The sequence below is a fragment of the Osmerus mordax genome, chromosome 1, assembly GCF_038355195.1.
Source record: "Osmerus mordax isolate fOsmMor3 chromosome 1, fOsmMor3.pri, whole genome shotgun sequence".
NCBI classification, from domain to species: Eukaryota; Metazoa; Chordata; class Actinopteri; order Osmeriformes; family Osmeridae; genus Osmerus; species Osmerus mordax.
In genome coordinates, this window is record NC_090050.1 from 3,573,772 (window position 1) to 3,599,775 (window position 26,004).

General features: G+C 39.9%; 1 protein-coding gene across 1 annotated transcript; it reads left to right on the forward strand.

The window, feature by feature from the left end:
• Positions 1-26,004, forward strand: LOC136945631 (3'-5' exoribonuclease HELZ2-like). Its single transcript, XM_067239580.1, is given in 20 exon segments — positions 1-61; positions 11,121-12,631; positions 12,879-13,062; positions 13,400-13,507; positions 13,661-14,172; positions 15,607-16,242; positions 16,381-17,179; positions 17,294-17,369; positions 17,498-20,924; positions 21,036-21,121; positions 21,587-21,724; positions 21,808-21,957; positions 22,161-22,305; positions 22,477-22,608; positions 22,721-22,913; positions 23,387-23,533; positions 23,633-23,842; positions 23,959-24,115; positions 24,239-24,406; positions 24,572-26,004. Coding segments are annotated over 19 exon segments (8,736 nt in total). The 5' UTR covers positions 1-61; positions 11,121-11,279; the 3' UTR covers positions 24,688-26,004.

Consider the following 26,004-nt stretch of genomic DNA (forward strand, 5'->3'; position numbering starts at 1 on the left):
GGTTAGTTTATGACAATCTAGTGTAGCCTACATCGCGGCCCACATCAGTTGGTCTTTTTCGGTAAGTTCAGTATTTGGAGTATACACTATGAATAACTTTTTGTCTGTCCTTAAGATAGAACTGCATTATGTTTACAACCGTGGTGAAATGTTTACAACCGTGGTGAATATTGGATATTGACCTTTGGACAAGCCGTCTCGTTTAATTTACCGAATTTCATCGGGGGTTAAGCGGCCGCTAAGTCAATGCATAGCCTACAGGTGGGGACTGTCAACAAATTACAGGATACACATTTCAAAAGTCAATAGTTGGTCAGGGTAGGCTGGCCTACGTTTTAACCGTTATTCTTTTCGGTACAAAAAAACTGTCAGAAACCAGAAAATATGGGCAAAAAACACATTCAGCTCGATTTGTGGTTTTCCGTTCTTATTGACAAAACAAATTGACCACACATGTTTCGTTTCCATTGGTGGGTGGGCCTTCAGGAGCCCCTTGATTCTGATTTCCTAGTGCGCCCTATACATTTTATGTGCGCTGTACACTGAAGGTTATAAAGGGTTTACCTCTTTGCCGTAAGACTGTCTTTCCTTTTCAGATGTTGTGTTGGTGTGTATGGATTAGTCATGCAACAGCGATTTATTGTATTTCCTGTTCTTGAGCAGGAGAGGGACCATAACGCATCATGTCTATTCTGAAAATGAAAGCACTTTTGTACATTTTCCATGGGATATTGTACTGTGAACTGTAAAGTGTGTCCTCAAGCATTCAGCAGCGATTGTATTCAATTCAGTTGTCTGTCCACAGACTATGGTAAATAGCTACCAATAGGGCATTGAAGCTTGTAGTCTGTAAGTTTTTCAGTCACTGCGGTCCGTACCAATAGTGAATGGTCTGTGGAGTGATATTGGTGGTCCTAATCCACCGTCTCCTTTTTCTGGTCTTGTTGACAATGCTGTTAGCCGGATAAATGTCAGAAATCATAATCTTATGAATATTGGCGTAATCTATTATTGATCATTCTTAGTAATTTAGCAGACACTTAGATTTTGCACGGCCGGGAATCAAACTGGCAACCTTCAGATTATTAGCCCGATTCCCTAACCGCTCAGCCAGCTGACTCCTATCATGCCTATCATTATCATGCCTAATTGCCTATATTCTTATTAGGGATGTGCATCTCCATCACTGAGGACGATGCGATAAACATTTCGATGCACTGCCAACGATCCGATACATTAAAGATACATAAAAGCACCTACTAATGCGATACGATTCACCCCTATTGCGATGCAGTGCGATTTGACACGATGCGATTCAATGTGATGCGATGCAAAATAATATGATGCTATGCAATTTAATATGGTACATAATGATTTATTTCTTTGTCAGACAGAAAATCATCAATTAACTAAACAAGTGAAAGTTTTACTTCACATGTTAAACAAAGTCTCTAACAAAAGATAAAATAACATCAGGCCTGGATCTTGCCTTAAACCACTCATTCTTTCCTGTTGTATGTGTTCTTTGAATGTAAAAAAAGGGTAAACTATTACTGGCAGTCACAAGCTGCTGTAAACACTGTCATAACACCACACACGAAATTGAACTCATACGACCTACATTAAGGTTTTTCTCAATGACTCAGCTATCTCTCGTCTTACTTTGTCGTACACAACAGGGATTTGTTTCTCGGAGAATAGCGTCCTATTTTTGCTAGGGGTACCGGTGGAGCTAGTCACTCACTGTAGCCATAGCTGAATCCGAGAGGGAGGCAGACGTCTCCACACAAATACCATGTAGCCTCTTCAGGTGACTACCTAAATTAGCCGTGCTGCCTACCCTACTTTATAGCAACACGACATATCTTGCCAATTGCATGGGTCTTGTCAAATTGTCCATCTTTCTTGTAAAATCCGAAGTATTGCCAAACCTTGGATTTATTGCACTTCGTAGGAAGGTGTAACTCTTCCTCCGCCATGATAACACTCGCCAGAACGCCTCCAACTCGCGCGAAACTTGGCCGAGACTTGACGAGAATCGGCAATCAGTGAGTGGAAATGAGAGCGCGCTTAAGAAACAGTTAGAGAGGAGGAATCTATCTAAATATAAAATTATTGGTCACAAATCATTGGTCACATTTCTAAATACTAAAGGTGTTAGCCTACACACTATTCTATATAAATACATCGGATTATACCGACGCAAAAATGTTAGAAAGGATGCAGCGATTTCATCTCACATTGTATCCGGTGCACACTTTTTTGATCCGGGCAATCGCATCGTGAGCTTTTACGCCGATGCACCGATGCGAACCGGTGAATCTTCCCATCCCTAATTCTTATGGTTGCATTGTATGTTGCTGTTTGTGTGATTATAGATTACTGTGTCTGTCATTGTAGGTCAAAACTAAATGATGTGCAACATAGTAAGTCAGACTTACTACACAAATTCCAGGAATTATACTGTATATAGATAGCTCAGTGCCCGTGATGCAGCTGGGTCAAGTGAACGCACTCAATGTCGTAGTAGAACAAAACAGTTCCATTAGCAATAGTAGTAAAAGAGATATCAGCAGCAACTGCAGAGTCACCTCCAGGGCTGGACTGGGACCGAAAATCGGCCCTGGCATTATTGGGTTAAGGCGGCCTCCCTTGCGCTTTCGTTTCTCCATTTTTATCGATGCTAAACTTTAACTATGTCAAACCATGTTAGGCATTAGCCAACAGCTTGTGTCTTCTTGGATTTGATTGGGTCAGGCGAGTGCCAATTAAGGACATTAACCAATGGGCCGCTGTCAGTTCTCTATGGGCCGGCCCGACCAAAAACAAAAACAAAACAATGGGCCGCGGTCAGTTCTCTATGGGCCGGCCCGACCAAAAAAACACAGAGACACTTAAGTAGGAATAGTGCCCATGTCCGTGATGCAGCAGTTGATTATATCAGTAAACACTAGCCTGACGTTGTCATACTCATAATTCTAGTCAGAATATGAGTCTGATACCGCTCCGTTGGGCTGTGAGTATGGGGCGTGTTTCAACCGAACCCGGACAAAAAATGCATCTTCGCTCAATAGACCTACAACCAATCATAGCAACGGAGTATGTGACAAATCCCGTAGGAAGGACGGCAAAAACATATTTTCGATCGACAAATGCCTTGATCGCGTTTCTCTGTTCCTCTTTCAAAATTAATGCGCTGTCGATGTCTTCTAAAACAGACTCAATGGCAAAATCTACACATCTCAGCTCTCCAGCGGCAACCATGTTTGTTGAAAACAAACATCATCGTATAAAGCCCGCCCTGACAATTTGATTGGTCCGAACAGCTCTTGTTCGGGCATAGTTTTTCCCCAACTGAGCGACTCCAGACCGAACTTCCCGACCAAAACAGTTTGTGGGTGGGGTTAAGTTCGGCTGGCACCCAGGCTAAGTAAACACATTAATTTGTTACAAAATTCACTGATATATAGTCAACTGAAAGTATCCATATTGTTCTGTTAGCTAGCCAGCATTTCATCCTTAAAGAAAACTCTTTGAAAGCTATTTTAATCCGTAAAATATCTTGGATTTTCTGTATCGCACAATAATATTGTTCCTATGCCTGTTTTCGTCTCGCTATATCCATATCCTTTCGGCTTGTGAGAGCTATCTTAGGGCAGCTCAGTCAACTCAACATGGCTGAGAGAGTCAAGAGCGAAGAGAGCAAACCAAATGTCTAGTTTCCCTGAACAATCCTGTCAAATAAAAGAAAATGCCTAAAAAGGGCATACCCAAAGTAAATTGAACGCTGTTCTTGAACCACTTGGAGTACATACATGACTGTGGTCTCTTTTGAAAGATGACACTCTGAAGTTATTTCCCCTGCTGTCAGGACCCCTGTAAGTCCTACTGGTGTTGAGTAATAGAAGCTTGAACACAAGGAAATTGAAAGTTTCTATTTCCGCCTAGATTTTATTTAGAAAACAGAGGCCTGAAGAGGCCTAGAGGTGGTAGGTATTAGCTGGAAGACAGAACGCACAGACCTAGTTGGCTTTAGAAGGCCATCACCAGGGCATGGAAGCTCCTATTGGGTCAAACAAGGTGTCAATCGAAAGGTCAAAGTGTAGCGACCATCATCACGTTTTCTGTTTGTAAATATTCGAAGTGAAACTCCATCCATGAGCGATAGTGCGTGAGTGAATGGCGTGAGTGAATGGCGTAAGTGACTGGCGAAGGCAGAATGAAGCAACAAGATCGTGGCTGTTGAAGGATTTAAAATCTTTGTGTCTATTCCAATATGTAATGATGGTATTCAATGACACAAATCTGTGTTCTAGAAAGAGTGGTCTGGAGTCGCAGAGGTCCGATAATATCAGCTTTAATGCAGCAGTTGGAAATCAACAAGTACAGAGCTCTGGGGTTGTCTAAGTTTACCTACCCGCAACAGAGTTTGGGCTGGTTCACGAAGTCCAACTGGCTATCTTTCCCTGCCCCAGCATATCATATACAGTGTAATTAAAAAACAAAGATAAAAAAAGCGTTGAGCTTGTTCTCTCGTGCATCAGGGAGTTGTTATTGTCTACGCGTCCCACCTGCTCGGGTGCCATCTCCACCCGGTTTCAAGGTTGTTTCTGAAAATGAAGAGATAGAGACACAAAGAACAGCCTGCTTCCCACACTCAGTGTGAGACCCAATGTTTAAGCCTGAGCACACTTCTAAGTTCATAAGACATAACTTTAATAAGCACAATACACAATTTTAAGACATGCATCCTTCATAAAGTCGTACGAACATTGTTCCTGTAGTTATATTCACTCGTGCACAGTGCCTGTGATGCATTCGGTAATTAAGATGCCACAAATATTAATAACTGGAATTATAGATAGTGCCGTGCCCTTGATGCAGCTGGTGATTACAGTTCTAGAATTGTGCTGTAATGTATTATACATTCTTTACTATGTGTGGAGGTAATACATTGTTTTGGACGAACTACTTGACATAATTAGATAGTTTGGACCTTTGGGAATGTAACCAGAACATTTTTGTTGGGATGTTTTGCATAACTGGACAGCTGTGAGCCGTATTAGGTAAGTAAATAGTTTTTCCTCACGCTTTTCAACAAAGGTAGTATATCACAAAGACGTTGAGTGTACCTTGCTGTTGCAACTTGATCTTGAAATGGTGTACATCAATGGAAGCACAAGAATCATAGCTTTCCAATGATGTATGGCATGTGTAGCAGTCAAAAAATAAATTTGTTAGAATTTAGTGCGCAGTAACTGGGGGAGGAGGGGGCAGCGTTTCCGGCCCGCGGGGGGCCCGGACCATAAACAGGTGTGTAAAGCGCTAAGTTTCATTTAATTGTGAATGCCTTTGTTAATCGCATAAGTGACTGAATGATGTGTATTTTATCATACAGCCTATTACATCTAGTGTGCATTAGTCCAAGCACTTTGTGAAGCATATAGCCTAGTGCAAGCTCAACATCACTGAAAAAGATCCACTGCAAAACTGGCGGCGAATTATGTTTTGGAAATGCTTATCCAAACAGCGTCTAACGTGGCACTGCACTCTATTGGATTATAAACACTTAGCAATCAGAAGCAAGGGGCCCTGAAGTCCCACTCACCAATACAAACTTAACAAACATTGAGTGGTTAATTTGTTTTGTCAGTAAGAACAGAAAACAAGAAATCAAGCTGAATGTTTGTTTTTTGTTGTCAATTTTAAGAAACAAAAAAGCAACCATCTGTACAATTCCGACAATTGCACTGAAAAGAAACCCTAACCTATAACGTGCCATTAAATCATAGATTATTTCATATTAGTCATGCTGGTACCTGCAAATACTGAGAAATAGGGTCGCAATATAGTTTCTCCATTTGAGATGTCAGAACCATAGAAATTCTTGGTTTTCATAGTTTTTTATTATTATTTTGGACTAATGAAATAGTGCTTTTACAAAAGAGACAACGACTCTGTCAGGGGTAGGGCTGAAACGATGTGTCGACATTATCGACAACATCGACAGTAAAAAATCGCCTACAAATATTTCTGTTGTCGACAAGTCGTTTGATCTCATATGACCTAGTTTAAGGGCCTGCAATAATGCAATGATCAGTGCGGCGATGTTGGAGTGCAAACGAAGGAGAAGGGTTCAATTGCAGTGCTCCCTCCTCAGGCCCCTCTAAACCGGAACTTTGGAGAAAACTCAAAAGTTTTCTACAAGTTCTGGGAAATGTTTGTGTGTGCGCATGCAGGGTCCAGTGCTTCCAGGTGGAGGGGGGCAAGGGGGTTCTGAAGGCTTTTGTTTGTTGAGAAGCCTACAAACAAAAAGCAAATATAAATATGGGGCAATTACAAAATTTCTCAGAGGGTTGAAAAGTATTTTCTATCAAATAATTTACTGTACAGCTTTAATATGCGAATTGCAACATAATGAAAATGTTTCTGACATTTATAACAGCACACCTTGGTTTCGTGACAGAATATGTGTAAGCCCACCATTGGCTATTCTCATGTTGCATGCTGTCTAAGGAAGCTTACTCCAATCAGAATGAAACATTAAAATTTTGGGGGTATTACTGGTATTATGTCTTCTCCTGGGGCTCTAAAATCCCCTTATCTGTGGTCAAACTGACACTTTGGCTATATGCCCACAATTTACATCTGGTTGACCCAGATCTTAAGCCTATGCCCGACGTCACTCTTGCTAAAAAAAGTGTTTATCCAGGCCTGCACTAGACATGCTGACTCGTTCATAAACCTATATGAGGACACCCAGGTAAAAAATAAATATGGTAAGTATACTAAATCTTAGCATACTTGAGTATACTTGAAGACTGATTAATCTCCAGTATACTTCAAGTTATTGAATGATTAATTAATTTGAAATGTGCTATTTTGGAACAACTAATTTTGTACTAAATATATTTTAGTTGGAATTAAATTGTAGAAAAGCACAATTTAAAGTGTATTTAGTGTACTTTTATGTGCTAAAGTGGAACAACTTCAAGTCTACTGTGTACACTTTAAGTATATGGAACTAACTAGACAACATTCCCAATCGGGGTGAACCCTCAAATTATCTAAACTATAGACCATAGCATTACACATATCAAAACAAAACGAACACAACAATACAACTCCAAACAATGCTCATTTAACTAAGCTAATGCCCTTAACTTTGTAGCTTTTCAGCTTGCCGCAGGGCATTCTGGGTACCAAGAGCAATGCACGAGTATAGGCGATCTTACAGCATTGTGTAACACACTTCGGTTGTGGATAGTATCTCCAGAAATAAAGCCAAGTCACTCCTTTAGTGGCAGAATCCATTGTTATGTCTACAAAATTATTTTAGTATAAGTTTTGCTAGCTTGCAAATCATGAGGATAGCCTATTGTAGCAGACCTTTCCATGTGACAACGGACAAGGGTGTTTTGTCCCTCGGGAGTTGCCGTAGGCTTGATGCTGAAGTCAGTGAGGGCTGTTCGAACGGCTATGTCAGGGGTCACTAATTGGCAGACCGCAGTCCGGGTCCGGACCCAGGCAGTTCCCTATCCGGACCCGGACCTATAACCGATATATTATTATGGAATGAATTTTGACGGAACGTTTCCATTTTAACCGGCACATCTTTTTGTTCCAACTAAATGTGGTTTCTATCTTACTTGTCCAATACAAAGGTCCAATCAGGAGCTTTAATAACTGTAATCACCATGACAACTCACTCACTGAAAGTTGGTTGCAACCTCTGGGTCAGGTTGTGTGTGTCATTCGCAACAACGCAGGCTAATCGATTTGCTAACAGTACCTGTTTCTTCCTTAGCGAAAAACATGGCGTGCTCTAAACCCGGCGAAAAGTTGATTCCAAAAATACCTCATTTTAGACAAGTATGCATTTGTGCTGCCGGTGGGGTGCACAAAACCAATGTGTTTAATATGACGGTTGCCCTTGTCAATAGTGGTAGCTAATGTGAAACGTCACTATCATGGCCGTGGGAACTAGGAGTGCTGTAGCACCCCCTGACAGCACGAGAATTTCCAATGATATGACTTGAGAATTCACCACCGCGGCACAGCCCAGCCCTGCAGTAGCGGACTGGCCATCGGGAGCACCGGGAGAAGAATAACAATGGAAAACCAGGCTAATTGAGTACCCCCTATGTCAAGAAGAGCAGTGGTAAAATACAAGTTTTGAAAAGAGACCGCGTTATTGTCCACACGATCATATACAATCATATCTAAAACGAACTTACAAAGAGCTCAGTTACACTACCAAAGTTGAATTAGTAATGTTAGCGATGCTAGCGTTAGCTTGCTAGCTAGCCTATAACATTTCCCTGGGTCTTGTAACGTTAGCTGTTTGATTAACTGAAATTATTATGAAATGTTATGTTCTACTAGCCATTTGCCTACTTTAGCAAGTCACTGTATTTCCAAGCCCTGATAATGTAACTGAGACGACACAGAAAATAATTCCTCATTCAAGTAATAAGCCCCCGTTCAAGTGTTGAGCATTAAATAGAAATCTTGAAAGAAGCCACTTTTTTGTTCTAAAACCGGACTATGAGCCGCTTCGAAATAGAAGCCGCACAAGCACAAGAAAACTGTAAAAAAAAGGTACTTTACTCAACTACACACTACAGTACAGCAAATGTATTAGGCTACCAGTACACTGAAGGCTGAATTAATGAAGGGACTTCGAAAGTAGTACTTAAAATAGCCTAAAATTTCAGCATATTAAAATGTTTATTTTTAAAGTAAGCTTTAAGTAGCCTGGTCCTAACCAGACTCTCGTACATTGCATTTGTACAGAGAGTCTGGCCTCGCTCCATTGACAAGCGTTGACTTCCTTGTAGGCGGGTACTCTGTTGAAGTTTAAAACTATTGGATCTGCCCAGAGCCACTCTGATCTGCCATAACCAATTGCTAGCGTTCGCCTTAGCCAATTCCTTCACCACTACTGTAACAGAGCTAGCTGCCATAGCTGGAAAATCAAACTGTTCCCGAACCCCGTGGGGAGGAGGGCCACAACATCATGGCCACCAACAAAACTCAGCAAAACTTGTTCTTGCTCCGGCTTTAGCTGTTGGATATTCGGCAGCGTTGCCACAACAGACCGAATGGCTTTGCTCGCATCTTTCTCCGCCGCCATTACGGAACTACAACACAAACTAGCGCACAACATCAAGGTCATCGTTCCCAGCCACTCCCTCTGTTCGCTGATTCGCCGGTAGAAAATCAACCTGAAAAATCGGACTTACGTACCTCATGGCCAGACCTATGTACAGAAGCAAAAATAAAATTGAGCGGAAGTACTTAGGAGGGCAGAGCCAAGCTAAGCTTTAAGTGCATCGTTACAAAGATTATTTTTAGCATGCATTTTAAAATATACAAATAATATGTTTGAAAAAAAAGTTCCAGTTGTACACTTTAGAAATTACATATACATTTTACTTAAAGTATATTTTTTTATAATATATTTACTAAAAGACAGGGAGTCAGGTGGCTGAGCGTTTAAAGAATCGGGCTAGTAATCAGAAGGTCGCTGGTTCGATTCCCGGCCGTGCCAAATGACGTTGTGTCCTTGGGCAAGGCACTTCACCCTACTTGCCTTGGGGGAATGTCCCTGTAATTACTGTAAGTCGCTCTGGATAAGAGCGTCTGCTAAATGACTAAATGTAAAAGTGTACTGTAGTACAATTTTTTAAAAGTGTGTTCAAAGTATTAACGTTAAAATTGGTAAAAACATGATGGTAGTATACGTTTTATATATTCACAGATAATACACTTTTTCTTAGTATATTTAAAATGTACTATTGAAAATGTGAATATGCTTGAAATACTCTAAAGTATACTTTTTTTCACCTGGGCAGTGTGTTACAAATTCATTTGGCACAATGTTTTAATTATACGAGTGATATTCCACAACACAGAAAAAACTGTGCTAAAAGTGTTCAGTAATTTGGGTGGGGGGAAAGCGTTAGGGAGAGTTTATTGAACAGGTTTACCATCTGTCCCCTTGGCCTTGTTTTTATTGGCATGTTTAAGTACACAATGGAGCCATATCTCTCTATCTCTCTTGCGTATACCAACATGCTTAATATGGAACTATCAAACAACAGAACAATGAGTCAATATTTTGTTATTCCAAAATAATAAAAAACAATGGAAACCAAGTATTTTTCCTTAATCTTGTTCAGACATCTAAAATGGACAAAATTATATTACAACCGGCAAGAATAATATTGAATAATCAAACAAATGATTAATGGCTTGTATAATTTGTGTTGTATGGTTATTTCGTTATTAAAATAATGAAACAACCAAAAACAAGCCGTTGACACTTAAATGTGGGTTTGAGTTCCAAAATGAATGAAACTATATTACAGCACTATTTTATGTTTGCCAGTATTGATTGAAAAAAAACAAATGGCCACTGGGTCAAAGTCAAAGTGAACTTTATTGTCAATCAGACCATGCAACAAGTAATTACACAGACGTGTAAGGTACACGGACCATCAAAGGTCTTAGAGTTTACAATAGATAGATCATTTTTATAGTTCTTCCACCATAAAACTTAAAAACTTTACAAACTATCTAAAAAGTATTATAATATATGAGAGAGTTTTTAGGAAGTTTGGAATGTCTATAGCTTTATGGTCACAGGACTTAGACATGTAAAATCCCTTTCAGTGTCCACTGACTTGGCATACATGCTACACATCCTTTAATCGTCCAGACTCTGAGCTTTCTTCTTGCGCTATTGTCAGCCATCATCTTTAAAACTCAATTTAGTATATAAAATATATGAATGGCAGCTTAACATTCACTTTAGTCTAGTTTACTGTAAAGCTAAGTACATAAAGTATTTGTTGTATAATGGTAACAGAATATAAATATTTCACATTTATAATTTACTATGAATTACATTTAATGGTATGGTTGAGTGGTTAGGAAATCGGGCTAGTAATCAGAAGGTTGCTAGTTTGATTCCCGGCTATGCCAACCAAATGACGTTGTGTCCTTGGGCAAGGCACTTCACCCTACTTGCCTCGGGGAAATGTCCCTGTACTTACTGTAAGTCGCTCTGGATAAGAGCGTCTGCTAAATGTAAATGTCATTTTCATTTTCTTTAGACTCGACAAATCCAAGGAAGGCTGACGTCATCAATGTAGACTAAACAATTATTCTAACTCGAAACATATCCATCTCATTGCAGAATTAAAAGCACGATTATTAACTCATGCAGGTCCAACAGTGCAGATCCATATATTAGATTCAGGGTGAGCTTGGAAATGGCATCTCAAGAGATACTATGGGATCTCTTAGTAGCATGCAATTTAGAAGTTGTGTGTACAGTGTGCTCTGTCAAAGTGAATGAAATCACTTATACTCTTCAACCTTCAACCAATCACAACTGCAGTAGAGATCTACTTTTAGCTCAAAGCAAAGATACTGACAAGTGGAGACCAATTTCTCGTCGCCCTTCATATCCGAATCCTGGACATTACCAAGTATGCTGGTTCTTTTTGGAGGGGTCTGGTTGTACAAGACACAAGAATCGATGCACGTTTCCAAGAAGCCTGGAGGAGGCAGCTGTGTGGAACTTTGAAAAACACAATAGAGTAGACCACAGCACTTTGATCAGACTTTTAACTGACTATGAAAGTGATGCAAAATGTGAAAAGGAAGATATTGCAGGGTCAAGACCGACTAATCACTCATCGACATACAATTTAAAAGTAGTATGTTCCATTTGCTCTGTTAAAGAGGACGAAATCACTTACAGGTGTGAAGGAGTGATACACCAATGCAGTAGAGATATTCTACTTGCTCAAGTCAAAGGTACCAGCAAATGGAGACACATTTCTCAACGTCCCCCACGAAATGTAAGCCAGTATCAGTTATGCTGGTACTTTGTGGAGGGCTCCGGTTGTACAAAACATCATGAAAAATGCACATTTGCCAGGAGCCATGAGGAGGCTGCAGTTTGGAACTTTGAAAAACGTGAGGGTATAGACCACAAAACTTTAATTAGACTTGTGTCAGAGTCTGAGAGTGATGGTGTCAACCAAGAGCAAGTGGCTAAAAACTTGTTCACTGAATTTTCTGGGGACTTCCAAGAGCTCTGTAAAGACTGCTTCTACGGATGTCCACCCAAAATAACAGGAAAAAGATGGAATAATACGTGCACAGAAGATGCAGCTCATACCTGGAACCCAGTGCTGGTCCATCACGTATCAGACAGTCAGGGCAAGAATATCTACAATGAAATACGTTTCCTTCCGATAAACACTCAATTACAGTATTGCAACCATGTCTTGCAAGGCATGCCCTGTTGGCACGAGCCAACCCAGTGCCAGTCAGCCCACAGTGAAGTGGAGATGGCTGTGTGGAGGGCAGAATCTACTGGGATGTTTGTTCGCCCTGAGCTTCTTCTACTGAGCAAAAACAAACAAGCCAACCCTAGACTGCAGGTGGAGATATACTGCAAGGCCTGCTTTTTGGTTCTGTCATCTCAGGAGAGCTTCTACAGGCACTGTGCCTCCCTGGAGCATGCTCGGATGATCTCAGACGATACAACCACAGAATGGAAGCATCGCCCCCCTCCTCATGGCCACAGGGCTCAGTTTTGGCTGTGTGACAGGTGAGCATGATTTTCAACTCAAGGGGCTGAGGGTTGACCCTTCACTGATAAATTATACGTCTCTATGCGATGAAGAAAACATAAGTGAGAAATGCAATCTTAAGATTTCAGATCAGTTGATTTAGCATTTGTACAGACAACTAAAGCATTAAAAAGTTACTTTCCAAACCAAAATCATAATCTAATCATACATTTTAAGTTGATAACAGGAAATACTATGGATGTATACTGAATACTTTATCCTCAGGTCGGACACTTGTGAATATGGTGGCAACTGTGTGAAAGCTCATTCTGTGGAAGAATTGGCGGAGTGGCTGATGCAAACAAAAGAAGAAAGGGAGATAAGACAAAATATTGAGGCTCAAGGCCTTATGTCTTACACAGACAGTCTTCTGGAGGAATACAGACACAGTGGAAACGAAGTGCACATTGTAAGTTGTAAAAAAAACATTTTCCCCATGGACTCTTAAGTTAGTTAGACAAATTAGTAGACACATACTGCAGTAAACTTGGACTACTGATCATATCAGTCAACCATAGACAAGATGGACAGAAAATATTTTTGGAGAGTAATTACATCTGTCAAATAATATATATATAATGTATGTAAAGTATGAATATGAAGTTAATTTAAGCCAATTTACTTTTAATGATGTGGATGATTAGTAAGATATAAAAGTATAAAATAATTAAAATGCTTTGCTGTAGACAGAATAAAACCTTATTTCTTTCAAACACAAGAACCATACAGTCTGTTTTCTTTCACAGATTTCTGAGCATGTTGATGATGTGAGCATCACCTGTGATGAGGATTTGAATGTGACTTTTGTTCAAACTGAAGAAAAATTCAAGTGGGAGTTCCAGATCAAAACTGAGGTGATGAATATAAAACATAGAGGGTAGATGAAAAGAAGCATACTCCATTTGTATCAGTAAACATCCAGAGTGCCACATCTGATGTGATTCTGGGATAGCTGAGATCTGGTTTGAAAAGATAGATAAACCTTTGTGTTTTGTGGTTCTTCACAGAGACTTCTTGCCCATGTCGCACTATTGAAACAAGAACCTGGAGCTTCCTTCTCCATAGGTGAAGATAGTTCTGAGGCCTGCACCTACTCCAGAGGGGAACAGTTCCATAACAAAGACACAATGGCATATGACATCACTGTGGTCTTCAAGTCTAACCACCCAGGCCTTTATGAACAGTGGTTGGTCTTTGACTTTAACATGAGACCTGTGCTCCTGCAGAAACTTAAAGTTAGAATTGGAAAGCAGACTTTGACTAACTTTGAGGTAGAGAAAGGTCAGACCTCTTCTCAAAGTCTGGAACGCTGGCATCGGGGGAGCAGGGTGATAATTCCATGTTTAGAAAAAAAAGAGGCACAAGAAGAGCTTCTAAAAGAGTACAAGCCTCCTCAAATGAGTTTGCTGTATAAAGCCCTGGATGTCGTCAACACACTCAAGACTCGCGAGAACTATAAGGATACAATGCACAATTTCCTGTACAATGAAGAGAAGGCCCAAGATCAAATTGTTTCAAGGTGAGTAACTTTATTGCCCAGTTTCCCATACATGGATTAAGCCTAGTCCTAGAGAGAGAGAAAAATGTTATAAAGATCTTCACTGAAAAGGAAAAACTAGGCTTAATCCATGTCTGGGAAACTGGGCCTATATATGCCATCTGTCATAATAATATTTTACGCTAACATTTTATCACCTTTTAATGCACAAACCCTCGAGCACCAAACACACAATGAGTATGTTAGACACAGATGAGAACTGTCAACTACATGATCACTGCATTGAGCTCCATGAAAATGTCTTCACTATTCAGCTGTTAAACAGTTACTAAAACTAGTGTTTAACCACAATAAAGGATACAAACCTAGTCACCAGAGACTCTTACTCTCTTAGAAAATCCAACAAAAATAGTCTCAGAGGTCTCAGTCTTTTCCATAGTACGAAAGCATATGCCTATGAACAGTTAATATCCATATCAACCCGACTAGCTCAGTGTTTTATTTAAGCAATAAGGTACGAGAGGCAGTACATTATCGTCAATAAAGTACATGTTCCAGGGTGTTGTTAGGCCCGACGCGCAGCGGAGGGCCGGCAAACCCTGGAACACATACTTTTTTACATACCCAATATGTAATTCATTTCTTCCCTGGTTATGGTCTTCAGGTCTACGGTTTTTCCCACCTCTTCACACCAGTTGGTGAAGCAGTTAATTGCCCACTTAGTTTGGAAAACAGTGTTTCTTTCATTGCGCAACATTTCAAAGACCTCAATTTCTTTTTTGTCTATAAGAGCATGACGCCCACCTGAATCATCCTCTTCGGCTAACCATTGATCAAAAGTCACCCCCCCCAAAAGATCGAAGTTAACATGAAACATGTTGTTGATGTGATTACTGTCAAGCTTGAAATGACAACTAATAACGGTTGCGTTATTTTGATAACGCACCAATATGGAACGCTCCTCAGCTTAATTGTAAACAGGTGTACAGTTACTTTTTGAGTGCGCACTAATATGGAACGATTCCCTTTTAAGGTAAATGTAAAAAGGCGCACAGTACTTTATCGCTCAATAATGCACACCCCAGAACTCCCTCTCAACCAATCAGAATGCTTGATTTCATCCACCCGTATTATAAATATATATATTGCCTGAGTTAACGAATAGGTGTGAAAAGGTGTGAATAGCTCCATTGACTGTTCCAAAAGGTTAAAAGGAATTCTCCTCCCCTTTTCATGTGGTTACGGTCAGTAAGGTACTCCCTAAACCAGCCATATTCTTTGACTAAAATCCTCCCACATTAAAGCATAGAAGGCATGTTATTTCAGTATATAATGGATTTTGTAATATCTATGTCCAAGCGAGTAATATTTAGACTCTAGAAGGCAAAATATTTACAAACACTAAAGTGGTTGAAGAACATTTCATCTCTTTAATCTTTTTCCTTTAATTTATAGGCTACATTTTTGTGGGAATTTAACTTTATCAGCAACCCTGGATGATCCTCTTTTTGGGATGAAAATTGCCCCACAGGGTGAACTATTTGGTGCCATTGTAGTGCCTTATACCCTTACCCCTGATACACCAGAGGGTGCAGTCCTTAAACATGATGTACAGTCAGCACTCATTGCACCAATACAATCCAACAAACAAAGTACCAAGGTGTATGAAGCCATCATCCTCAGAGACACCACCAGCAAGAACAAAATGCATCTCCAACTCTCCAAGAGATGCTGCTCTGAGCTAAACCTTCAACGCAATGAGGCAACTGAAGTAGAAATTCAGTTCCAATTCAACCGTTTGAAGTTTTCTGAGATGCACAAAGCAGTAGACCTCCTTCCAAACATGAAAATGGTGTTACCTGATTTCCAAAACAATAGTTTCCCTCTGAACAAAGTGCAATATCCCAAACTCAATTCAAAACAACGGGCTGCAATTGATTTTATCATAGGGGACTGGGATGGAAAGGATATGGCCCCCCTCCTCATTTATGGGCCATTTGGAACAGGGAAAACCTTCACTCTTGCTACAGCAGCCAAGGAGCTGGTTAAGCAACCAAACACCAGGGTACTGATCTGCACTCATACAAACAGGTAAGGACATTTCACATGGTCAGCAAGTGATCTATTAATATCCAACCTCCCATCACATTTACAGGGTAACCCAAACATTGGCATAACTGGCTATGGATAAGCTGATGTAGAATAACTAAGTCTGTCTGATTTGGTCAGTTCTGCAGATTTGTATGTACAAGACCATTTTCATCCATACATCATCTCTGGACATCACCAGATGAAACTACTCAGGCTTAAGGCAAATAAACAAGGAGTGTCTCTTAGTGCAACTGATGAGATTACCCAAAAGTACTGCCTTCTGTCTCAAGATGGAAAGTTCTTCTTACCACCATCAATAGATGTCTTGCATTGTCATCGTGTAGTCATCACAACAACTGCAATGGCAAGACACCTCCATGATCTGAAGCTCCCGATTGGCTACTTCACTCACATCCTTATTGACGAAGCTTCCCAGATGTTGGAATGCGAGGCCCTGATGCCCCTTGGTCTGGCGGGGCCGAACACCCGTGTGGTTTTAGCTGGAGATCACATGCAAATGGGACCAAAACTGTTCTCGGTAGATGTTCAGCAACGCTCCAATCACACTTTACTGAACCGACTGTTCCACTACTATCAAGGTCAACATAGTAAAGGCGCCTTAAAAAGCAGAATCATTTTCAACGAGAACTATCGCTCAACAAAGGAAATTGTGGAATTTGTGTCCACTCACTTCTATGTTGGCAAGAGTGATGTCATCAAAGCTGTCGGAAATGTTCCATCGCATCCAAGTGGCCACTCCCTGAAGTTCCATCACGTCAGAGGAGAATGCCGGCTTGACACCACATCTATGTCATGGTTTAATGTAGAAGAAGTGGCAAAGGTGGTTGAAATAGTGGAAGATCTTCTCAGAGACTGGCCATCCACCTGGGGACCTTCGGATCCAAGCTCTATTTGTGTTCTGTCAGAAGGATGCCAGGTAAAATACTACTTTAAATATGTTGTAGATGTTATCTAGGATTCTTAAAGGTTATGACGGTACCATACTACTATCTACTTCAATCATTCAACAATAACATGTACTCCTTTGTAGGTTATCCAAATCAGGAACCATCTGAGAAAGAAATGCCTTGGCAGAGTCAATGTGGAAAATATAGCTAATGTACAAGGTATGCTTTATTTCATGATATGTCATCTCCCAAAGAAACATTATTCACCTATCATTTTACTCTACTTATGTTATGTTTGTATGGAACACTATTACATAGTCTGATTCATGGTTTTACTTTCTTTATAGGCAAACAATTCAGGGTAATAGTAATGACAACTGTTCAAACACGTGATAGCCTTGATTCATCTGACTCAGCTGGTCTGGAGTTCTTCAGTGACGCTCGTGTGTTGAACACAGCCATGACCAGAGCTCAATCCCAAGTTGTTGTGGTTGGAGATGCTGCTGGTCTCTGTTACTTTGGGAACTGCTCAAGAACCTGGAAATGTTTTTTAGACCATTGCCTTAGCAAAGATAGCGTTGAACCAAAACACCTTACCAAGAAGTTCATTGAGGATGATTTGAAGGAAATCTCACACTTTCAGAGGTCTGAATATCAGGGCAAGAGTTCTCAGTCTGAAACTTCAAGCACAGAGGACAACATGGATTTAATTCTTCAACAGCTGACAGAGGAATGTGACCATTTATCTGATGTCCATTCAGAATGTGAGTTCTTAGTGAAGGAAAAGAGACTTCTCACCATCACTGAAACTGGAAAAGATGCGCTGTTGGAATTGTGTGAGAAGTATCCAAACTTCTACAAGCAAGGTGAATTGGTCATGGATAAATTAAACGCAGGCTATATCATGCCATTTGACAATCCCAGAGAGCGCATTGATATCAAAGGAAGAGGAAACTTAGGCAAGTCTTTCCCTGGTGATGAGGTGGTGATACAAAACAGTTACAGTCAGGATCAGTCAGAATGGATGGTGTTGGGCATCACAAAGAAATCGTCACGTCTGTTTGTCTGTACTCTTGGAGATGAAGATTACCACAAAAAAATAGATAGATTTTTTTCTATAAAAAAGATGATACCCATCAATGAAAATACCACCCAAATTTGCATCCTGATGAGCAAGAAGAAACGCACTCAGATTCCAACATGGAAATATACTGATGGACAGTGGATGATAGAATCCTATCAAAATCTTGATGAAAATCTCAGGAAAAATCATGTTTTCTTGGTGGAGGTGATTAACTGGAAAGACCACTGCCATTTTCCGCTAGGCAATGTAATAGACATTCTGCCAATAGGTACATCACTAAAGGAAGGACTAAAGATCTTGGATGAAGAATATGAAGTGCAACCACTGTATGAATATCCAAGAGATGTTCTACACGAAACTTGTTACAGTAACAATACTGAACACAGTAACAGAGAGGACTTGCGGCATTTGATTACTTTCACTGTTGATAATAAGAAATCCAAAGTCTTAGATGATGCCATTAGTGTCGCAGACATGGGAACTCTTTATGAAATAGGAGTTCACATAGCCGATGTAGCAAGTTTTGTGAATCCCGAAGATCCACTGGATCAAGCAAGTAAGAAACGTGGAGCTACATATTACTGCCCTGGGAAAGAACCAAAATACATGTTACCAAAACAACTCAGCATCAACAACTACAGCCTTCTTCCATGTCAAGATCGCAGGGTGATTTCGTTAATTGTAACAGTTGAGAAGGAAACAGATGCTATTATTGACACAAAACTTCAGCTTTCCCTAATAAAGTCTGACCAAAAGTGGTCTTATGAAGAGGCGGAAGATATTATAAGTTAGCTGTCTGGTCAGGAGCCTAAGTATGATGCAGTAGAACACTGTGTGGCGGTAGCTTACCATTTTGCCAAAGTTCAAAGGAAGACCAGGCTCCCTGACAACTGGAGCTATGCTCGACCAGATAATCATCGAATGCTGGGAAAGAGAAGATCCCATCAGATGATTGAGGAGCTTAACATAATGTTTAACAAGGTTGTGTCAGAATATTTGGTTAATAAACAAAATACCATGGACTGTACTCCCCTTAGATGTCAAGAGGGCCCTGATCCAGTCACAATTAAAGACTTAAAGGATGAACATGCAGACCTCTTACCATTGTCATCCTTCTTGAGACATCAAGTTGATCACAATGACAATGTCTCAGTGAGCAAAGACTTCCATGTGCTGACACACATATGGAAGGAAATCCAGTCAGCTGCTGAGAAAGGGGAAGTAGACATTCTGGTTGATCTAATAGCTGCTGACGACATGTACCCTCAGCTTCTTCCAGTAATAACACATTTTAAGAAGTGCCTGAACAAGTCATTTTTTGTTCGCTCAAATTCCTGTGCTAAAGCAAGTACTGGGCACTATTCCATGAACCTTGACTTTTATACACACGCATCCTCACCTATCCGCCGCTACCAGGACATTATCTTGCAAAGACTTTTACATTCTGTTTTAAATGACACTCCAGTGCAATATTCTCCACAAGAGATCGACATTTTGTGCCAACAGTCTGACAACAAGTGCAAGAAAGCAGAAGAGTATGAGAAGAAGGCAGAGATGATCTCCTGTGCTGTGGAAATGAAGAAACAAAATGCCTCAAAGCTAGCATTTGTCATTGATGTTGCACCAGAAAGAACATTTTTCAAGCTGTCTTTTCCAGTCGAAAAGCATTTATTTCCAGACAGTTTGCCTGTTATGTACAGAGATTTGCAACTGGAAGATCAACCCATGCACAATCTTGAAGATAACTCTGTGACTCTGAAATGGAGAAAACGAGTTTACTCATTTGAGACTACCAACACTCACTTTGAGCTACAGAGGTTGCAGCATTGTAGACCACATATTGAGCTTCCACAAACAACTTGGAAAGCTATTGTTGACTCAATTGACCAAGACAAATTTAACACAACCAGGTCCCTCATAAAGAGTATTAATCCCTCACAAATAGATGGTATGATAAGTCTATCAAAACATGCTGAGAAGGATTTGCCTGAGACTCAAAGAACTGCAGATGAAACCATTGAAATAGAGCATTATGTAGACCTTAACATCAAGTTAAGGCCAAGTGACAGCCTTCGAGTTCAAATGACATCGGAGAAAAAGAGAGGTTACTGGACACCCACTGTTCAGTTAGTGCAATTCAAACCAAAGTTTGAGGTTTGTGTAGACCATGCCAAAAACCCTGTTGAATGCTTTGCTGAAACTCCAGAGCACCAATCTAAGGATCAGTATAGGAACACTAATGAGTATGTTAGTATCTGGAAACCACTATGTGAGATGGAGTCTGCTGCTACTGCAGTGGCTGAAGGTGACAACATAATCATTGAGGACTTGAAGCTGAACTTCAGGCGTGGAAAGAAACTGGAAGGGAGTTTTGAACTGCCTTTTAAATACATAAAAGAATGGGCGATTGAATGCAACCTTGCCAAGAGCTTACTGTGCATTCGGAAAAGATGTTTGGAGATGAGTGCTAGGGTTAACCCTACATTCCATGAAGTAGATCCTAGAGATTTCACATGGGTGGCGCACGGTATTACAACCAAGGTAGTGGAACCCTCGCAAAAGTCAAAAAATCCAACCAAGAAAATAACATTCTACATCAACCACTTGCCAATGAAAACCATTCCAGACTGCATTTTTCATGAGAACATGACATTTACAGTTGAGATAATCCCCAAACTAACACCCGATGTGTAAGTATATTGAAGACAATACTTATGTGTTACACCTGTTGGTTTGCCCTGCTTACAATTGTACAGTCTGGTCAACAGTATATATATAACTCTGTATAATTCGTTGTCTAGGCGTAAAGAAAGTGCTGTGAACAATATTGTGAAAGCAAATGACCTTGTCCAGAAAATAGCACTAGGAAGACATATCCCTGGAGAAGGTAAGAATACGGTATAGTAGAGTCACAAAAATGGGGAAGTGGGTTTGTAAATGTTTTAAATAAAATTGTTTACAAATGATCTTGATAACATTTGTCAGTTAAGTTAACCCTTGTGATATCTTCGGATCATATTCTGACCCATCAGTCATTGTGACCCACCGTCGTATTGCGACAACTTTACCGCATGCAAAAACAAAGTGAAGCATTTTCTTTTAACCGTTGGGCTGTCTCAGACCCCCCACATTGCGAAAGTTAAAAGAAAATGCTTTTTATTTGTTTTTGTATTGGGTAAAGTTGTCGCAACACAACGATGGTTCGTTGTGAACCTTCGGGTCATGTGACCCGAAGTGAAACAAAAATAATTAAGTTCAATCCAGTTTTGTCTTACAGTTCTTGTTTAAAAACAAACATTTCGGAACAATTTCTTATTGAGCCTTGTCATTTGATTTGAATTTGTTTTTATAGCCTCACAACAACTTGTGCTTCCTTGGCAAATCAAGAGGGAAAAGGGCCCTGATGGACTGCCAGAGCTAAATGACAGTCAATGTCAGGCAGTGGAAAAAGCTATTAATAAGAACTTCACAATCATACAGGGGCCACCAGGTAAATTGTATTTATAATATCCTGTATAATATGTGCTAAAAGCCTTTCTCTGACTTGCTTTGTACTCTGCATTTGTGTCCTAGGAACTGGGAAGACAGTTGTGGGAGTGTATATTGTATACTGGCTCCTTAGGCTGCTCAGCAATGGATCCCGGCCTCTTCATGATCAAAAGGACAAGAGAGAGGTTATTCTGTACTGCGGTCCATCCAACAAGTCTGTTGATGTTGTCTCCGGCAAGTTAACATTATCATGGAAAAATGCATGTCAAGCTATTGCTGTGATAACCTACAAAGCTAACTTTGCCTCATTTGCAAAATAGATACAATCCAAGATGTTAACAAGATGTATGGAATAAAATCCCATCCCCATCAGAATTCTTTCTAGAAATTATTTTTGCAAATGTTTATCTTTCTTCTTTCTTTTAAAACTTCTGCAGAGTACTTTCTTACATTTGGACACAAACTGAAGCCCCTGAGGGTATACAGCCAACAAATGGAGATGCAGGAATACCCTTACCCTGGGAGCACTCTACAGCTCTCCCGCAGGTCCCTTCGCCAAGAGCGGTCCAAACCAGAACTCAGGTACCATCAGTGTTGTTATAACAGTTGTTTTGATATGTTTTGCAGCTCATGCTCTTTAAGTGTGTAAAGACATTTCTATTAAACACAATGGTAAACCACTTAGATAATTATAGTGTCCTTGTCTGAAAAAAAGGTAAACAAGTAATATATTTGACGTGTATTCCAATTTAGGAAGATTACCTTGCATCATCGGATACGTGAAGATGAAAATCCTCACGCCAAGGAAATAAAAGAGTTTGACTGCAGAATTTGCCTTGCCAATCGATCAAAAGAAAACCTCTTGACGGATCAAGAGATTGATGTGTACGTTGATGTTCTGTCACAGGATAACATGCCGTGTTACAGGTTCTTTTCAACCTTTAACCCACTGATGCATATGATGTGCTGCATGTCTTTCTATTTTGTTCCCTTCCAGCTACAAGAAGCTTCTCAGAAAAGCTCGAGAGTATGAGCTGCAGAGGCATGATGTCATACTTTGCACCTGCACTGCAGCGTCCTCCCCTACACTGATGAGAACAGTCAGTGCACGTCACATCCTTATTGATGAATGTGCCATGGCCACTGAACCCCAGGCTCTCATCCCTCTGGTCTGCAACCAACCCGAAAAGGTCTGTGATCATTTATATTTTAGGTTTTTACCATGCTGTTCGGTACATTTCTGCTTTTGTATTACATGGTGATGTCAAATGTTACATCTTTATTATTGTCAAGACCTAAAATGGCTTTCAGTCCAGCAGCACCTGTGATCTGACCGGTGCTCTGATCACAACATTGCAGCGCTTAAGTATGTGGCATGATAACTTGTGAGCCTTAGTGTGATTTTTTAGGCACTTACAATACCTAGAATAGATCTTAAAAATAACTCAATTAATAGTTTTCAATTCAAAATAACTAGAAGCTCTAATGCTTGAATAGCTGCATGGTTCTTGCACTGTTATAGAAGGTTTAAGGAATGACTAAAACTTCTATTGAATGGCTTCTCAGCAACCATACTACTTTGTCTTCATATCAAGGACTGTAAGTCACAGTAAACTTTCTATTGAGACAGAGACTTACACATTTCTTCAACCTTCCCCTTAAGATTGTGCTGCTTGGTGACCACAAACAGCTCCGACCCATTGTCCATCATGAACGTGTGAAGAAGATGGGGATGTCAATATCCCTGTTTGAACGCTACATTAAGGTCCTTAAGACCCGGACAGTAGTGCTAGATACCCAGTATCGGATGGTAAGAGACAACGAAATTAAGTCATATTGCATAAAAAAACTAGTTGTGTTCAACAATTTTGAGTGTAATTAATAAGTCTACTTTGTATCAACTTTGTAGCATGAGGATATCTGCAAGTTTCCATCAAAGGCATATTATGATGGACTGTTACAAACAAAAGTGGATTGCCGAGACAGTGTTCTTTGTGCTAACCTCAAGCCAACCCCAATTGTTTTTGGTGACATTAGAGGTGAAGAGATTGGTTTAGTTGTGAGCACGGCAAAGGGAAATGAAAACTCAAAAGCAAATAGGGAAGAAAGAGATCTTGCGGTAAGAAGTCCTTATCAAAAAGTTTATTTTCAATTTACTTGCTATTGCCGAAGTCTTGTCAAAACATTCTAATAGTGAGTGGGATGAACAATACATGTTCTTATTTTTGTTAACAGGTTAACATTGCACAACTACTGGTTAAAAAAGGCAAGATTGATCAACAAGGTATAGCGATTCTATCTCCCTACAATGCCCAGGTGTCCGAAATTAGAAAAGACCTCAATGAAAAGAATATGGGTGAAGTCACTGTCACTACCATCACAAAAAGCCAAGGTGACTCATCCACTGAATCTTCATTACTTCTCTGTCATGACTGTGGTGGGTTGTCCTTGCTATTCTCATGCAAGCTGACACGCTGAAAGGATTTGCAAAAATAAACATTGCTTTTTCTCCCAGGAAGTGAATGGCGCTACATCATTCTATCAACTGTGCGCTCACTGCCCAGTGAGGAGATTGAGAAAGAGCCTGATAGGGCATGGCTGTCCAAACATATTGGCTTTGTTGGAGATCCCAACCAAATCAATGTAGCCATCACCAGGGCCAAAGAAGGACTGTGTATCATTGGTGAGAGATTCTGTAAAATATGTACTCCTGCACAATCTGTTACTTTCTGATTTTCTGTTCTTGTGGCTAGAAATGGGGAAAGGAAGGACACAATTTCATGGCTGAAGCAAGTATTTCTAAAGCATATCAATGTTTACTGACCCACCATTGCATCTTTTCTCAAAGGTAACCAAGAGTTGTTAAACTGCAGTGGAGCTTGGAGACAACTCCTCAATCACTATAAGGAAAACAACTGTGTCACAGTGGCTAACAAGATTGATGTACATTCAGTGGCTAAGTAGCCATCGAGTCTTCCGACATAACCGTTAAAGCAACAGATTTGTGCAGCAACACCGACCTGGTCTTTCAAATGTTTCTAGTTTCTACTTTTTATTATTATACTATAAATTATACTTTTTTGTGTGTGCTCTGTAAAAGTGACCTTTAAATGAATTATTATCGTATCTAATTCAAATCTAATGTTATCTTAAAACTACTTTTTTGAAGTGAAGTGTCTGTAAGAAAAGCATTAGTGGATGGGTTGAAGCTGTTCTTTCACTAAACCACAACCTGGAATAATCTAGGTGACCATGGTACAGTGTGTTTCATGCTTGTAAAGTTTGCATTATTAATTAATAATAAATTCCATTACCAACTGCTTGTCGGCAATAAACAAATGAATGAATGATAACTTTCTTAAATTAAATGAAGACAAAACTGAAGTCCTACTATGTGGCCCCAAATCCAAAAGAGAGCGAACTAAGAATCTAGGAGGTTTAACCCCCTGTCTTAAACCAGAGGTGACAAGTCTCAGTGTAATCCTGGACTCAGATTTGAATGTCAACTCTCACATTAATAAAGTGACCAAAACAGCTTTCTTTCACCTCAGGAATATAGCGAAGGTACGACCATTCATAAACCAAAATGATGCAGAGAAGCTAATTCATGCTTTTATATCCAGCCGACTGGACTACTGTAACGCACTTTTCGCTGATCTTTTTAACAAAGCATTTAAATAATTTTATCTCAGAAGGGTTTTATTAGTTGTATTATTGTTTTATTGATTTTTTGGATTCCCGCAAAGACTGCGGCTTGTGTTTTGTAGAGTAACATTTTATTTATATTGGGAAACCACCAAGACTGTGGCTTTTTGTTGAATTGTGTTCAGAAGGGTTTTATTACTTTTATTACTTATATCATTGTTTTTATTTATTTTATGTAAAGCACCTTAAGCTGCAATTCTTGTGTGAAATGTGCTATATAAATAGACAGTATTGCTTAAATTCCACTTGCTGACCAAACGTCTAACAAATCTGATTGACCCTGGTTGTTTTTCCCACGCTCTAGGGACTACAAGTTCTTCTTTCTTGTCTTAAGCTATGTTTTTAATATTGAACATCTTTATTAAGTTCTGCAACCTGTTTCCTTTTTGCATATTGTGGAGTTCCCCTTTTGATAGACACGAACTATTGAACTGATTACATAGCTGTCTGGAACTACTGTTTAAAAGAGTGCTCAGATCATGTCATTTTTAGAGAGCCATTCTATAGACCTAATTTTGGTACTATTTTAAAACTGCTCCTCCTTGCTGCAAGAATAAACAGATAGGACAAGACAAA